The 17,943-nt window shown below is 47.1% G+C and overlaps 1 protein-coding gene across 1 annotated transcript in view; it reads right to left on the bottom strand.

Annotated features, from left to right (window-relative positions):
• RNF212 (ring finger protein 212) overlaps positions 1–17,943 on the bottom strand; it is a 229,374-nt gene that overhangs the window by 60,342 nt on the left and 151,089 nt on the right. The window contains exon 9 of the mRNA XM_033951566.1: positions 2,374–2,403. Coding sequence (XP_033807457.1) covers positions 2,374–2,403 — 30 coding nt within the window. The remainder of the gene's footprint in view (positions 1–2,373; positions 2,404–17,943) is intronic.

Here is a 17,943-nt window from a genome sequence, read left to right as displayed (position 1 = left end):
GAACTTCCTCTCCGAAGTCAGAATTGACGTAGGGGGAAGGCTTGTGTAGTCGTGGCTACATGCACGTATTGCTGCATCGGCGGCTTGGGGGGTAGGGAGAGAGAAAGAAAGAAAGAAAGAAAGGGGGCAAGGAGAAGGAAAGACAGCAAGAAAGAAAGAAAGGATGCACAGTCAAGAAGGAAGTGCAACCAGAGACTCATGAAATCACCAGACAACAAAGGTAAGAAAAATTATTTTATTTTCAATCTAGTGATCAAAATGTGTCAGTTTTGAGAATTTATATCTGCTGTCTATATTTTGACCTATATTTAACAGGGTTCAAGGAGGATCTGGGGGAGGGCCCTGTCCATTTTGAGAAAAAAAATAAATGTTCACGTTATGTATGAGAGAATGGTACAATGCATCTGGTTGAAGAACTGAATGAGTAACTTATCTGCAACAATGTATCTAGTTGGAACTCTGTGTGAGCAGTCCATTTGTAAGATTTGAAATTTAACCAATATTGTCAAGATGAATGAAGTTCCAGTTTCTATTAGCAAATTTTGGTACAATCCAAATGAATGTGAATAACTGGTTTATGTCAGTATATTAGATTATTCTGCTTGCATTACATAAATGAAATGATATGCAACTCTTCAGGTATGATTTTTGTTTTTTATAGTACACTCAAGGATTTAGATTTCATTGTTTGCCATTTACCCTTTGTGTCATTCTCTAGGTGCCACTTTCACTAATATAAATATCATAAAATATATTATATTTTGTAATCATCAAAGAACTTGATATCAAAATATATTCTAAACGTCAAACATCCTGAAAAAGTGAGTTAATAAGAAATTTAAGCATTATATTTGCATGATATACAATTTAATTCTACTTTGGAGTTGGAGTCAGCACATTTTCACCAACTCCAACCTCAGTAACCCAAAAATTGCTTCTGACTCCAACTCTGAGTCCAGAACTCTAACTCCACAGTTTCTCCCTGCCCCTTCTTTCTTCCTGTCTGTCTGTCTTTCTTTCTCCCTGCCCCCTTTTTTCTTCCTGTCTCTCTGTCTGTCTTTCTCCCTGCCCCCCTTTCTTCTTCCTGTCTCTCTGTCTTTCTTTCTCCCTGCCCCCTTTTTCTTCTTGTCTCTGTCTTTCTTTCTCCCTGCCCCCCTTTTTTCTTCTTGTCTCTCTGTCTTTCTTTCTCCCTGCCCCCTTTTTTCTTCCTGTCTGTCTGTCTTTCTTTCTCCCTGCCCCCCTTTTTTTCTTCCTGTCTGTCTGTCTTTCTCTCTGCCCTCCCCCAAGCCACCGCCCTTTTAATTACTACACTCCGATTTTATAATTTTATTTTATATATCTTATTTTAATTTTAAGGTTTGTTAATAATTTATGTTATTATATCCATGTTACATGTCACTTTACATTATGTTCCAGGACTCCTAATGCAGGCTTTTTAGCTAAAACATGGTCTGTGTCAAGTCCATGACTTGCCATATGATTTTATGTTTGACAAGACAGTTCTACAGTATATGGATTTTATTAATGGTTGCTAATAAAGAGGGTTTAAAATCTTCAAACATGCTAACACATTAAAGACCCTATTTATTAATTCTGTATATAACATACATTAATAGTCATAGCTAACACACATTAACCACAAAACTTACGTTAACTGTTAGAACATTCCCAGCACTTTTGGAAGGGCTGCCATTAATCCAGAGAAAAGTTTGTTTTTGCATGTTAACTGCATGAAGATGTAACTAACGTCACCACATTATTTGCCACTTTAGCGGTCAAACAGTAATAACCTTCAAATTAACTGCAAGAGAGTGTCTCTGCCCATTCCCTACCCCAAAATGGCAATTTTCACATTAATTGTTTAAAGTAGGAATTAGAGTGCACTAACAATTTACACACTGCGTTAACCTAACATGTAACCTTAATGTTACTGCATGGTAGTTCCTGCTTTAACAGAGCTAATACAGCTTACATAAAAGGGGCCTTTAACACTTTAGGGGTGCACACACAACCCCCTCCCCCACACATACACAAAAAAAAACAAAAATAAGCTGTATTTAGAAAGGATTTAACAAGTTCTCGGTAACAGGTCATCATGGAGCCTAGAAACTAGACACTGGCACCTGGGATTTGGTGTCCTCCAAAATTACTGGCTACCTCCAACATAAAAATGTGCTTTCCTTCTAACTATACCATGTCACTGCTAAGCTCACAGTGATCTTGAGCCACACAGTGTAGGAGTTTCTTGGTCTATGTCCTCAAGTCTCATGAGATCTAGAATTGTGTGAGATAAACCTGCTCTTCATGGCTGAAATATCCCTCTCCCAAACTTCAGAAGAAGCAACAGTAGAAAGAAGGTAAGAGAGATCTTACCTGCTGGCTCCTATGTTTTTGAGTAGGTTCCTAAATTCAAAGAAAAATTATCAAGCCCTTCATTTGGACAAATGAACCAAGAAAACTCTGATATTCCAAATACCTCAGAGCAAAGAAGGTATACAGGTTGGGGATTCACACTACAAAAGTTCAGAAAACCTCAGTTAAAGTGCATCTGAGATTCTGTTACATCAACATATTTCAAAATCTCAGCTAACATGTATGATGAATACCAGGCTTACTGACAAAATATATTGCATGCTCAACCCTAAAAAGGATGGTGTACCATCTTTGATCCACATTTGGCTAATAACATTTAACCTTTTTATATAAACTTTGAAAACAAGCTGTTTTTGATCATGTAGATCAGCGGTCTCAAACACGCGGCCCGCGGGCCACATGTGGCTCTCCAGGTTTTATTTGCGGCCCGCGGTCTGGAGGCGATCATTCTCTTCCTTTTGGAGCAGCAGCTGGCTCGTTCGTTCAAAGTCGTGGGTTGGCGGCTCCTTGCGCTATCCACTTCTGCATCGGAAGCCTCTCTGATGTCGCAACATCAGAGAGGCTTCAGACGCAGGCACGGATCTCGCAAGGAGCCGCCACCCGCAGCTTTGAACGAACGAGCCGGCCAGACACGCTGCTGCTCCAGTGGCGTACCAAGGGGGGGGGGGGGGCGGTCCACTGTTCTCCCTAGAGTGCGGCTCGTCTAGAGCAGTGGTGCCCAACCTGCTTCTCTTCCCTTCTCAATGCTGCCATCGGGGATCAGGCCGGCACCGTGTTCTTTGATCTCCCTGCTTCTCTTCCCTGCGGGGCCGACCAACTCTCGCGGCCCGACGTCAATTCTGACGTCGAGAGGACATTCTGGCTAGCCAATCGCTGCCTGGCTGCCCGGAATGTCCTTTCCGACGTTAGAATTGACGTCGGGCGGCGACAGTTGGCCGGCCCCGTGCAGAAGAGAAGCAGGGAGATCTCGGCCTGTTCCCGATAGCGGCAGCAGCCTATTCCGCGGTGGCGGTGGCATGGGGGAGAGCAGGAAGGAAGGAAGAAAGAAAGAAGGTGGGGTGGGGACAGGGAGCCAGAAAAAAAAGCAAAAAATGGGGCACGGAATCAGAGAAAGACAGAGAGAAAGAAAGAAAAAGTTGGGGGAGGGAATGAGGTTTGAAGGAGAGGAAGCATACAGGAGACTGAAAGAAGGGAAAAAGTATTGGATGCACAGTCAGAAGAATAAAGTGCAATCAGAGACTGATGAAATTACCAAACAAAGGTAGGAAAATGATTTTATTTTCAATTTAGTGATTGAAATGTGCCAGTTTTGAGAAAGAAAAGATATAGAACTTTAAATGTGAGTGCTGCAGAAAAAACAGAGTACTTGGAGGGCCGCAGAAAAAATAGTTAATGTCTTATTAAAGAAATTACAATTTTGCATAAGGTAAAACTCTTTATAGTTTATATATCTTTCCTTTTTAACTGTTAAAGGAAAGTTTTATAAACTATAAAGAGTTTAACCTCATGCAAAATTGTCATTTCTTTAATAAGACATTAACTATTTTTTTCTGCGGCCCTCCAAATACCTACAAATCCAAAATGTGGCCCCGCAAAAGGTTTGAGTTTGAGACCACTGATGTAGATGAACAGGGGTGGATATTGTTGTCCTCATTATAAAGCGATTATGTACTTACCCTGGTAAGCTCTTTTCCAGTAGATAGGTGAGACATTCTAGATAACAGTCGCATGCTCTACAGAAGGAATCCAATCCAGATTTTTCACTCTGCCTCTGTAGTACTTCTCTGATCAATTTAGCGCCCTCTACAGTCAGTACCCAAGCACTGAGAGGCACCCACATATGTGAAGTAGAGGCACCTGTAAAAACAGGCTAAACAAAGTGTTCTGCTGAAAGGAATGAAACAGTATCATGAACTGCCAACACAGGTTCCAAAAGAGCACGGCCCAACTCCCCAACAAGTTGAACATATAAACAAAGTCTGCCCAGCCCTCAAGAGCTGAGAGGCCTCCAAGAAACTGATTGGAGAAGCATACAGATTGAAACTGTAAATAAGTGCAGAAAAGCCAGGGCGAGGAGTCTAGAATGTCTCACCTATCTACTGGAAAAGAGCTTACCAGGGTAAGTGCATAATCTCTTTTTCCAGTGCAATAGGTGAGACATTCTAGACAATAGGGACATACAAATGCAGTCCCCTTAAATAGCCAGGGTGGGCTTTCTGCGCTGGCCCTGAAGACCGAAGACCTGAAGGCTGAGTCCTGCCTGGCAGCAACATCCACTCTGCAGAACTTGGCAAACGTGTGAAGCAAAGACCACGTTGCTGCCCTGCAAATCTCTTCAGGAGGAACAGATCTAGCTTCGGCCCACGACAAAGCCATACTCCTGGTAGAATGCGCCTTGATGGAAACAGAAGACTTTCCCCGCAATAATGTATACTGATGAAATGGCTCCATGGATCTATCTGGAGATCGAGGCCTGAGAAGTGAGAGCACCACGCTTAATCGAATGCGTCAGCACAAACAGATGGTCAGAGATGCAAGAGATCTCTGCACACGTCCATTGTCTTCAACTGGCGATCCTGTATTCCGGAACCTGTTGGCTGTAAGGCAGGCAAACACACTTCCTGATTGACATGGAAAGCCGAAACAACCTTCAGCAAAAAGGAAGGAACTGTCCGTAGCGAAATCCCTGCCTCCGAAATTCAGAGAAAAAGCTCTCGACACGACAACGCCTGCAGTTCAGAAACCTTACAGGCAGAGATAAAGGTGGACAGAAAAACAGTCTTTGAGCATCAAATCTATGAGGGAATCATCAGAAAGAGGTCCAACGGGAGCTCTGAGAAGGCTAGACAACACCAAGTTAAGGTCCTAGGCCAAGAAAGAATTCTTAACAGCCGGCCGGACCTGAAGAGCCCCCTTCAAGAAACGCGCAACATGATCAAAGCAACCCAAATCTGCCATGGCCATTGGACCCTGAGAGTGAAGGTTGATAGATGCTCAGGTACAGGCTGCCACCCACTCACAGCTGCATCAGATCCACGTACCACGGCCTTCAAGGCCAAATGGGAGCCACCAGAAAGACGTGGCTGGGATGAGCTGCAATCATCTGAAGGACACATCTGATCAAGGGCCAAGGAGGAAAGGCGCACAGAAGTCCCAGAGTCCACGGTGGAACCAGAGCATCGAGCCCCTCAATTCCTGGCTTGGATCTGCAATGTGCCTTCTTATTTCTTGCCATGACCATGATGTCACAAGGGGGCTGCTCCCAGTGCCTCACAATTGCTTGGAACGCCTCTGGTAACAAGGCCCATTCGCCCGGATCCAGAGGCTGTCGGCTGAGGAAGTCTGTGGAAATGTTGTCCACTCTCACCACATGTGCTGTCTTCAGCGCCAGTAGATGATATTCCAGCCAAAGGAAAAGAAGGCGGGTTTCCTGAGCCCAGGGAGTGCTTTTGGTCCCTCCCTGGCAACTGCCATATGCTACTACTGTTGCATTGTCGGAGAAGACCCGGACCGTCAGTCCCTCCAGGGTCTTCTGCAATTCCTACAAGGCCAGACAAATGGTCCATAGCTCTAGATGGTTGAATGACCATCTCCTCTGAGATGGAGTCCAACACCCCTTTAGAGGATGACGATTGCAGTGAGATCCCCAGCCCTGAAGGCTGGCATCCGACATTACCACAACCCAGGAGGTAATGCAAAGGGGAACGCCCTGCAGTGCGATGGAGGATGAAGACACCAACCCAAGCTTGCTCGGGCCTCCAAAGTAGCTCCCCCTCCTGCATGCAAAAAAAAAAAAAAAAAAAGCAGCCCCTGCTTTGCCTGAACCATCAAGCAGGAAGAGGAGGGGCTGTTTTGGGGTGTTTTTTTTTTAATGGGTACAACTGTTGTGTGCATACAACACACACACAAGAGCTGTCTATAACACACACCCACACCCGATGCTGGAAGCCCTTCACATTCCCAACATTGGGTACCTTTCTTTTTTGGGGAAAATCAGCAGGATGGATGTCCATTCCCTCCTGCCAGAGTCGGGGACATCACCCATGCTGTGGGTCTCCTTGACAGAACATCCCACCCCACCAAGCCAAGATAAATCCCTGATGGTCTAGTGGGCTATCCCCCTCTAGACACCCCGATACCTTTTTTTTTCTCAGAAGACTGGCAGGAAGGATACTCACTCCCTTATGCAGCAGGCCCACTTCTTCAAAATGCAGGGCATTTCCCTTCCCAGTGCATCCTGGGATGCACCAAAAAGGGGTCTAAGGCCCTGATTGGACCAGGCACCTAAAGCCCCTCCCATGGCCACTAGGAGGCATGCTCTTAGGCGCCTGGGCCAATCAGGGCCTTAGGCCCCTCCCAGTGCATCCCAGGATGCTCCAGGAAGGGGAAGGCCTGCCATTTGAAAAGGTGGGCCATCCAGGAGAGAGTAAGCATCCCTCCTGTCAGTCTTCTAAAAAAGATACTGAGGGTGGGTGGAGTGCAGAGAGGGGTACGACTCACTAGACCACCAGGGTTTCATCTTGGGGGCTTGGTGTGGTAGAGGGTTGTCAGGGGGGCTTCCCTGGCATGGAGGGAGGTCCCTGACCCTGCAGCAGGAGGGAGTTGGCATCCCTCCTATTGATCTTCTCCATGGGGTTCAAGGGAGGGGGCAGCAGTGGGGGACAGCAATAGTGGAAGGGGCACTAGACCACCAAACTTGTTTTGGGGCTCTGCAAGGGGATGGAGGAAATCAGGGACATTCATTTTCGGTGGCAGTTCTGAGCTGCTTTATTTTCCTGTCAGTGCCAATCAGCCAATCAGTACTCAGGCACTGACAGGAAAGTAAGGCTATGACAACTTAGATCTTGCTGCTAAATATAGGACCCAATTCCGGGACAGCTCATTTTAATATTAATGACCTCATTGCACTACTGTTTTAATATTAATGACCTCGTTGTACTACATTTGCATAGTACAATCAAAGGTTGCTAGAAAGCACAGAAAAGACCAAAGTGAGCCATTTTGATAATCAGAAAGTAAAATATATGCATTAAATGTTTTAGCACCATTGTTAAATCTGGGCATTAGATCTATTTGACAAGATTTGCCTTTGGTAAAACTATATTGCCTCAGATCTAATAACTCAATGGATTGTAGTATTTCCTTCAGCAGTGTCTTCATTACCTTTCCCATCACTGAAGTAGGCCTCGCAAATTTATAGTTTCCCTCTTCAATATTACCACTTTGGTATTTCTCCAGCTTTCAAGAATGCATTAAACACATCCTTTAAAGGGCCCAACAAAACCTCCTGTGTACTGGAATGTATCTCACCAGGTTCCATGGCTTTTGTCCCATATAACTGTCAATCATCTGTGGATCTTTGTAGGGTTTTCTACTGTGAATACCAAAGTAATTGTTGAACATTTTTTTCCCTCATTTTTATCTACATATTGACCAGTGATGAGTCTCATTGACGAGTCTCATAATTTCACTTCTGACCTTCTTCCTTTCAAAACTACCTGAAAAAAGTACTATTAACCTCATTTTATAGCTTTTGCCATTTTGAATTCTTCCCCTTTTTTGCTATTCTGGTTTTTTTCTTCATCTTTCTCAACTTTTGCAGTGTACTTTTTTATGGAAGATTTAGCAACGATTGGGTGGTGAGGTAGTTTAGGGGGTTTTTCCTTCTGTGGTACCCCTCCATGTCTCTGAGCTAATCTTCACATATGTATAGCTTTGCTGAATAATTATCAATGCACAACCAGGGTAGTGTTTTTTGATTACAAAGTCTTGGAACTTGGCATATTTTGTGCAAAACTGAGGTTATGTTACCAATTTGAAACAACCAGCACAAAGAAAAACCCCCAACAGGAAAACACAACAAAAATCACCACCACTCCTACTACCTTTATTGGTTCAGGCTATAGTCTTACCTTTCTTCATTTAGACTATCCCAGACTCACAAACCTAAACTGTGAAGGAACATATACATATGAAGTTCATTTTTTTTCTTGGGCTTGTCTAGCAAGACTCCAAAAAATAAATAAATAAATAAAGTAATTAGCAAGTAAGACAAATTTTCACTTTATCTTCCTTCTAGACCAAGCCAGACAAACTGAGATGTACCTAAGCTTTACTACACCAGGTGGATGGAAGATACAGCCCCTTTGAGGGTCACCCTCTCAAAAGCACTATCCTCTCTCGCCTGCACTACCAACCTGTAGAGCTTTTGGAGACACCATCCTGACCTCTACCTTGTTGAATCCACGCTTAGGACAGAAGGGATCTCCTAAGGCTGAATTGAAAGACCTCTTTAGGCTGTGACAAACAGACTGAATTGAAAGAACCAAGGAGGCTTCTCCATTTCATGAGCTGCTTGCAAGATGAAGAGATGATCGGTATCTCTAAAAAGGATTAGTGATCCAAAACTAATGGACCAAATTTGGGGTCATCCAGTGCATTAAAAATCCACTACCACTATGGCTGATCTTTGAAAAGCCTGTAAGACAAACTGTATGATTAAGCTAAAATGGGAGACCACCTCGGGTATAAAAAAAAAACAACAAACCTATCTGCAAAGTAACCGAATCTGCCTCAAAGGAAAGATGTGGGTCCTCGTGTGATGGAACCATACTCCTATATTCACCTGGCTGACTAAATCACTAGAAACACAGCCTTTAAAATACTTTAAAGTTCTCTGCCTTAGTGTCTCAGATGGTTAACCCATAAATGCTTTCAGAACTAAGTTAAGATCCCACTGCAGCATTGCTGGCTAGTGGGGAAGATTAATCTGCTTTACTTCCCTCAAGACACTAGCAATGTCTAAATAAGTTGCAATGGAGGATCAAATAAGATCCTACTCAAGCCCTGCCTACAGGAAAGCCAGAATGAAAAGAGAACCTGTCCACCACAGACAAGCCATGCTGATTATACTAGGACTCAAAACACCTACCATACTCCCTATATATCCGAGGGAGATGGAAAATCTCTGCACCTTCAACAGTGTGAACACTACCACCATAGAGTAGCTCTTCTTGCCTCTCAATGGCAAAACCAGAAGGGATTTAGATCTTTCATGTTTTTGGGGCCTTCATGGAGAAAGACCAGTCCCTGCAAAAACTGTAATGGTCCCCCACTAACAAATCCATTAGATCAGCATAACAAAGGTGCTGAAGCAAATCTGGCACCACCAGAATCAACTGTATGGTTACTTGACAATCTTGTGCACTACCTGACCCACTAGCTGCCCATAGACAGAAAACATATATGATCTCTATGTGAGGCCAGGGCTGGATTAATACATCAATATCCTTGGGCCTGAGTTCTCTTTAACTTAAAAAAATCACCAATCATTAGCATTCTTGCAAGAGATCATCAGATTAAAATTGTCATTGCTCCCCAGTGCTTTACCAGCATCTGAAACATCAAACCCCCAGCTTCCACTCTCCTGGATTAAGAGTATTCTGAATGAAGAAGTCAGCTTGCACATTCTTTAACACCTGCAGTGTGTACCACTGATACAGCCAAAAAATGAGCTTCCACTCACTTGCACACAGTAGCCTCTTCACTGCTACAAATGTGCTCTTGGTTCCTCCTTGCATGTTGATGTAGTCCACTGATGTCATCAGCTTCCAGGTCCTAAATCAATTCCAGCCTCTCAGGTGTGACTGCTCCCTGAGCCCAATCTTCTGGAAGCCTCTGAGTCCTTACCTTGCCAGATCCTTCACAAGCTTCTTAAATCCTCTCCACACAGCAGCCTCCTCCAAGGGATGTTCCTCAGTCAATCCCATATCCTCACCACCATAAGCATCCAATCTAGCTCTGATCTGAAGAATCAGAGCATGCCCACTAGTAAGCCACCCCAAACTCTAGGTGTGCCACTTCAGGTGGCGCCAGTATTAACTGGGTCCATATAAGAAGTGCATAAGGCCTGTAACCCCTCTAGATTACCCCTAGGACTCTGAGAGCTGAGGACACAAATGCTTGCTTCAAGAAGACTTCAAAACTCTCTTGTCATGGACTTCCTTCAAAGCCACATCACCTTCTAAGGTTATGTGGTCTTCTTAAGCTTCTGCTGTCTCCAGAGCATCCAACTTTGGCAGCAAAAAGCTGCTTAAGCTCTTCCATGGGAAGCAGATAAAGCCAATCTATAATCCTGGTATACCACAGTATTGCATCTGGGGCTCCCTTTCCTTGATGAGTATATTCCACAGTGCATAAGAAAGAGGAAGGGATTTTGAAGAGCCTTTCAAGTTCATCCAAAATCAGATCAACCTCTGACACCTCCTGCATGGCTTTGTCCCATGATCCGCATGGAGGATGCAGCCTGTGAAATTAAAGAATCTTGCTGGAACAACCTTATAAAACAGTTACTTACCGTAACAGGTGTTATCCAGGGACAGCAGGCAGATATTCTCTACATGTGGGTGATGTCACCGACGGAGCCCCATAGCGGAGGTTTTTGCAAGCAGACTTGCTTGAAGACTTTCAAGCTTGCGATTGGTCCGCGCATGCGCGCGTGCCCCTCCCGCCCGACTTAGGGCATGCGTCTCCTCAGCGTGGCCACAGTTAAGATAGCAAGCAAAGAAGCCAACCACGGGTAGGTGGGTGGGTTGCGAGAATATCTGCCTGCTGTCCCTGGATAACACCTGTTACGGTATGTAACTGTGCTTTATCCCAGGACAAGCAAGAAGCATATTCTCTACATGTGGGTGACCTCCAAGCTAACCAGAACGGGATGGAGGGAGACTTGGCAATTTAAGAGAACAGATTTTGCAAAACCGACTGGCCAAAGTGGCCGTCACGCCTGGAGAAAGCATCCAGACAGTAGTGAGAGGTGAAAGTGTGAACCGAGGACCAAGTGGCAGCCTTACAGATTTCCTCAAAGGGAGTTGAGCGGAGGAAAGCAACAGACGCCGCGCCATCGCTCTGACCTTGTGGCCTGTGACTCGACCCGGCAGAGAGAGACCAGCCTGAGCATAACAGAAAGAAATACCAGTGGCCAACCGGTTAGAAATGGTCTGCTTAGAGACAGAGCAACCCAAGCGATTAGGATCGAAAGAGAGGAACAGCTGGGGAGCTGAACGGTGAGGAGCGGTGCACTTCAAGTAGAAGGCCAGCGCATGCTTACAATCAAGAGAATATAGAGCCGCTTCTCCAGGGTGAGAATGGGACTTCAGAAAAAACACAGGAAGAACAATGGATTGGTTGATGTGAAACTCAAAACAACCTTAGGCAAGAACTTAGGATGGGTACGGAGAACCACCTTATCATGATGGAAGACAGTGAAAGGTGAGTCCGCAACCAAGGTTTGAAGCTCACTGACCCAACGGGCAGAAGTGAGAGCAATAAGAAACACAACCTTCCAAGTAAGATACTTCAAGTGAGCCCGTGCAAGCGGCTCGAACGGGGGTTTCATCAAGCGAGCAAGGACCACGTTAAGATCCCAAACCACCGGAGGAGGTTTAAGGGGCGGTTAAACAGAGATAGGCTTCCCATCAATCGGCTGGTGAAAAGCAGTGATGGCACTAAGGTGGACTCGAACCGAAGAGGACTTGAGTCCAGCGCCAGATAAGTGCAACAGATAATCCAGGACAGCAGACAAGGAGGCAGAAATTGGCTCAAGCTGTCGAGCAGCACACCAGGAAGAAAAGCAGGTCCACTTCTGATGGTAACACTGGCGAGTGGACTCCTTCCGAGACGCCTCCAGGACGTCCAGCACAGGCTGGGAGAACTGCAACGCGGGCATTAAGTCTCGAGGAACCAAGCCGTCAAGTGCAGAGACTGTAGGTTGGGATGAAGAAGAGAACCCCGACTCTGTGTAAGCAGAAAAGGAAAAACAGGCAGAAGAAGAGGCTCCCTAGAACTGAGTTGTAACAGAAGGGAGAACCACGGCTGCTGGGGCCACCGAGGAGCTATCAGAATCATGGTGGCACGCGTGGACTTGAGCCTGATGAGAGTCTTCAGAATCGGAGAAAATGGAGGGAATGCATACAGAAACAGGTTTGTCCAATCCAGTAGAAAAGCATCCGCCTCAAGTCTGAGAGGGGTGTAAACCCTGGAGCAGAAGCGGGGCAACTTGTAATTGAGGGAGGACGCAAACAGATTGACATCCAGAGTTCCCCAACGAGCAAACACCTGACACAGAGTCAAGGAATGGATGGACCACTCGTGAGGTTGCAGAAGACGACTCAACCTGTCCGCCAGACAACTGTGCTGGCCCTGAATGTAGATCGCATGAAGGAATATGTTGCGGCGGATGGCCCAATCCCAGAGCCACATCGCCTCCTGGCACAGGGATAGGGACCCCGTGTCCCTCTGTTTGTTGACATAATACAAAGCGACCTGGTTGTCCGTGCGGATCAGCACCACTCGGTCGCGAAGCAGGTGACAAAAAGCCTTCAGGGCGAGGAAAATCGCTCTAAGTTCTAGCAGATTGATGTGACAAAGGCGGTTGGCACTAGACCAAAGACCCTGAGTGTGAAGACTGTCCAGATGAGCCCCCCAAGCGTAGGCCGACGAGTCCGTCGTGAGGACTTTTTGCGGAGGAGGAGCATGAAACAGAAAACCTCTGGAAAGATTGGAAGAGAGCATCCACCAACGGATAGACTTCTTCAACAAAGGAGTCACGACAATGCGTTGAGAGAGGATCCTGATCCTGGTTCCATTGGGACGCAAGAGTCCACTGAGGGATACGGAGGTGAAGTCTGGCAAAAGGAGTCACGTGAACCGTAGAGGCCATGTGACCGAGGAGGACCATCAGGAGCCGAGCCGGGGCCGAGGACAGATGGGTCACCCTCTGGCAAAGATGAATAAGTGCCTCCTGCCAAGGCAAGAAGGAGCGGAGACAAATCGTGTCCAGGACCGCTCCGATGAATTCCAGAGACTGGGACGGACAGAGGTGAGACTTGGAAAAGTTCACCTCGAAGCCGAGACTTTGAAGAAGCAAGATGGTTTGATTCGTCGTTCGCAGAACTTCTTGGCAAGAGGACACTTTGATTAACCAGTCGCTGAGTTAGGGAAACACCTGCAGGCCTCGGAGATGCAGGGTTGCAGCTACCACAACACGGCATTTCGTGAAAACCCTCAGAGAGGCCGCCAGGCCGAAGGGAAGAACACGATACTGGAGATGGAGATCCCCCACCCAGAATCTCAGAAACTGGCAGGAGACCAGGTGAATCTGAATATGCGTGTATGCCTCTTTGAGGTCCAGCGAGCACATCCTGTCCCCCTTGTCCAAGAGGGGGTACAACGTGGGAAGGGTGAGCATTCTGAACCGTTCCCTGACCAGAAACTTGTTCAGAGCATGGAGATACAGGATCGGATGCAGATCCCCCATCTTCTTGGGTACCAGGAAGTACCGGGAGTAGAACCCTGCATTCCACTGGTCCGGAGGGACCTCCTCGACCGCCCGGAGGCGAAGAAGGACTCGAGCTTCTTGCAGAAGGAGGGGCAGCTGAGACTGGCCCTAAGGAAACTCTTTTGGAGGAAGGTCCAGGGGTACGTGACTGAAGTGAAGGAAGTACCCCTCCCGGATGATGGAAAGCACCCAAATGTCGGAGGTAAGACTTTCCCACTGGGTGTAGTAATGATGGAGACGCCCCCTGATTGGGAAGGGAGAAGTCTCCAGAAGGAAAGGAGCCCGAAGGCTCATATCAGAATTGTCAAAAAGACGGCCCAGGCTTCACCGGTGCCGGTGGCTGGGCTTTAGCTTGGCGCTGCTGTTGCGGGCGCTTCGAAGGAGGTCGAGAGAACGCAGGAGTAGTTTTCCACGGATACCTCCGGAGATTTTGTACTGCCGAGCTGGAGGGGTCTTCGGTTTAAGTCGCACTAGAGAGGCGAAGGACCGTTCGTGCTCCGAGAGGCGCTTGGTGGCTGCCTCAATGGAATCGTCAAAGAGTTCATTGCCCATGCAAGGGAGATTGGCTAGACGATCCTGGAGATTCAGGTCCATGTCCACAATGCGGAGCCAAGCAAAGCGATGCATGGCGACTGCAAAAGCCATGACCCTCAAGGTCACCTGAAACATATAGAGGCGGAGCTGGGAAAGAGTCTCCTCGAGGAGACGAAACTCCTGACGAAGAGCCTCCGGCACGTCCGCCCGGAATAAGTGGAGGGCATCCACACAGAACCTGAGATAGGACGTGAAAATAAAGTTATAGTTGAGGACACTGTTCGCCATCATCGAGTTTTGATAAAGACGGTGACAAAACTTGTCCATCGTACGGCCTTCCCACCCCGGCAAGACGGCAGCGTACACCTTCGAGGGGTTGGATTTCTTCAAGGAAGACTCAACCACCAAGGACTGGTGAGAACTTTCGAACTCTTTAACCGGGATCGTCCGGTAATGGGATTCCAATTTGGAGGGAATAGCCGGGACTGCATAAGGGGTCTCCAGGTTCCGGAGAAAAGTTTGTCGGAGAACCTGATGCAGAGGCAAGCGGAGCGCCCTCACAGGGCAGATGAGCAACCCTCATCTCCGCCAGGAATTCCTGGGTATAATGGGACTCCGCCTGGAAGTCTAGGTTCAAGGCCCTGCCCATATCAGCAATGAAATGAGTGAAGGAAGAGTTTCGAGAAGACTCATCCTCAGGAGGGGATCCTGAGTGAGATCTCGGGGCAGCAGAGAAAGAGGGAGAAATTTCCCTCGACTAGCACGCCGGAGCCTTGGAGTCCCGCGAATGGGAAATCGAGGAGGCTCGACTAAAGCGCCTCGGAGGCGTCGAGGAATGACCCCTCATAAGATGGGTCGGAGAGGACCCCGGAGTTCGGAGAAGACGGGGCAAAGGAAAATTCCTTCACCGGTTTAGAAGATCCCCGAGAGATGGACAGGCACCTCAAGGGGGAATGCACCGTAGAGTCCAGTTCAAGGACAAGGGTGTGCCTGGAGAGTTTCATGGTTGGAGACCTGCCCCGAAGGGGTGGAGAAGACCGCAGATGTTTAGGAGGGGCAAACCTCGATAAAGTAGCGGGTGAAAAGCGGGACCCCGTCACGGGTCCCCGAAAAGTCACAGGCCCCAAATCCGGGGACAAAGAATCGCTCGAGGGAATCCTGCGAGTCTTGCGTGTATGGCCCCGAGACACAAGCGAAGGATGTTCAGGCTGGGTTGAGACCGAGGTCAGAGGCATTGAGGCCAGGGCCAGTTGGCTCATCACCGAGGAAAGCTGCGAGGTAAGGATAGCCTTAAGCATGTCCTCGAACATAGGCACCGAGACCAAAGGAGGTTGGGCCTTAGGTGTAGCAGTGCGCTCCTTCGGGGGCGACCTCAAGGAAGAGTATTCCCTATGTGAGAAGGCACACTTTGAATGATGTCTCGAAAAGGCCGACGAAGTGGCACTCACATGAGACTCCGAGGTAGGCTTCTTTGCTGGCAAACCTGAGGAGGCAAGAGGAGACTTACCTGAGGCCGGGTTAGCAGGAGCCGCGGCCGGGGTCTTCGATGCCGAGGGAGACTTTGAGGCCAAGGTCCCCAACGCCAGGGCCGAGGCCTGTCTCGCACGATCCATGGCGCCAAACAGTTGAAGGATCTTGGCCGCTCTCCGACGAAGAGCCTGCGGTTGCAAAGTCGCACAACACGGACACGACTCAGTGCGGTGCTCCGCACCTAGGCACTCCACACACTAACGATGGGGATTGGTGATGGAGATAACACTGTTGCACTTAGTGCAGTTTTTGAACCCGGAACAAGGCCGGGACATAAGCAAAAATACGGCTGCGGCCCTGTGAGGCCAAGCGGCCAGAGCAAGACCAGAGATCCGGTCAAAAAGACAGGAACGAAAATAAGAAAAAACTAAGACGTGAGCACAGCGACTCAAATGAAAACAATAAAGAAAGCCGCGGTGCAAGAGGGACAACGAGATCGCATGCAGCAAGGGAGCAGTGCTTCTGGCTCCGCAGAAAACATTGAACTGAGGCCACGCTGAGGAGACGCATGTCCTAGGTCGGGCGGGAGGGGCACGCGTGTATGCGCGGGCCAATCGCAAGCTTGAAGGTCTTCAAGCAAGTCTGCTTGCGAAAACGTCCGCTAGGGGGCTCTGTCGGTGACATCACCCACATGTAGAAAATATGCTGCCTGCTTGTCCTGGGATAATACCAGGATTCAGTCTCCTCAGAGGAAATCTCATTTTCCCCAGAGAGGCCTTGGGGTAGGGGGCAGGGGGTACCCCCCTCCTCTACGTTTGGCCTGACCAGGAATAGGTATCCAAGCTCTCTCCCACTAGCTACTCACTTCTCTGGGATGCTTAATACCCCCTGGAGTCTGGAAAAGGATTCTCCTACCTCTGGCTATCAAGGAGATTCCCTTCTGTCCTTTTGAAGACAGCTTGTAATCTCCTCAACTAAGAATTGCCTCAAGAGAGAAGATAGGGCACTGAACACTGAATCTCTTTGTGCACGAGACCCTCACAATTCTATGCCTGGTACTTTCTACCTCCCACTGCACTCTGCCATTCAGGAAACACATGATCCAATCCCATGATAACCGCAGCTTTTGCTGACAGTAAACTGTGGCATGCAGATCACATTCTAGTATGATAGCAAAGTCAGCTGTAGCCTGTTCTACCACATCTCCATCACACTACTCTTAAAACATTCTTGAGAGGAGAACCCGTAATATTACAAACCAATAGCTCCTCATTATGAGCTGGCTTCGAAACTGATACAGAAAAAAATATTAAAGTGTGTCTTATTTGGAAGATCCCATCTCATGTAGAGCAGAATAATTTAATGTGTCTGCATCTCTAAACAATGCACCATAACAATCACAATGTCAATGTCACTCAATTCAGCCCAAAAAGGGCCACAACATATAACACATGTTGTATGTGATGGCTGATGTTAAACCCAAAAAATCATAGGTTCCTTAATGTTTTTTTGCACTTAATCACAAGTAAATATAAAGATCCAATACTACGCCAGATAAGAGACAAAATGGTGGCTTAAATCAGTCCAAATACATGTTCAAAAATCGTACTTAGCTTTCATGCTGCTTCAATTGGTCTAAGATAAGATGTGGGTCCTCATTATGTTGCCTGCTTCGGGGACCCAATGGAGCTCCGAAAACAGCTGAAACCTCCTGAGTGTTAGGAATTATGTCCATCAAAGGCAGAGCAGAAAGAACCTGTTGAGCTGGCATATGCCACCCAGAGCACACCGATGGCCTCATTCATGCATTTGTAACTCTTGCAAACCTGACAGGCAAGTTTCTCTGGGCTTCCCCCCACCCCTCCATGGAGGGAGAAGAGACAGAGGAGGGGTGTCATCTTGGACTCATCACTTACATTTCATGAACAGATAAATTCCTTGACAAAAAAGTGTTATTTTAGTCTGCGCATGTTGAGGAAAGTCAGATCACTATTCCATCAAGAGCATTTCTCAGTGTTGGTACAATCCATTGTGCTTTCTCAGCTAGATTATTGTAGCTCAGTTTATCTGGGCATTAAGCAGAGCAGTCTAAAACGACTTCAGTTAATACAGAATACTGCAGCTAAGCTCATTTTTTGAAACAAAAGTATGATCATGTTTCCCCTTTGTTGATAAAGTTTCACTGGCTTTCAGTTCACTTTAGGATCCAGTTTAAATGTGCATGCATA

This window comes from Geotrypetes seraphini, chromosome 1 (assembly GCF_902459505.1).
Source record: "Geotrypetes seraphini chromosome 1, aGeoSer1.1, whole genome shotgun sequence".
Lineage (NCBI taxonomy): Eukaryota > Metazoa > Chordata > Amphibia > Gymnophiona > Dermophiidae > Geotrypetes > Geotrypetes seraphini.
Note: the sequence above shows the minus strand (reverse complement) of the source record. Positions and strands in the feature narration are given on the sequence as shown.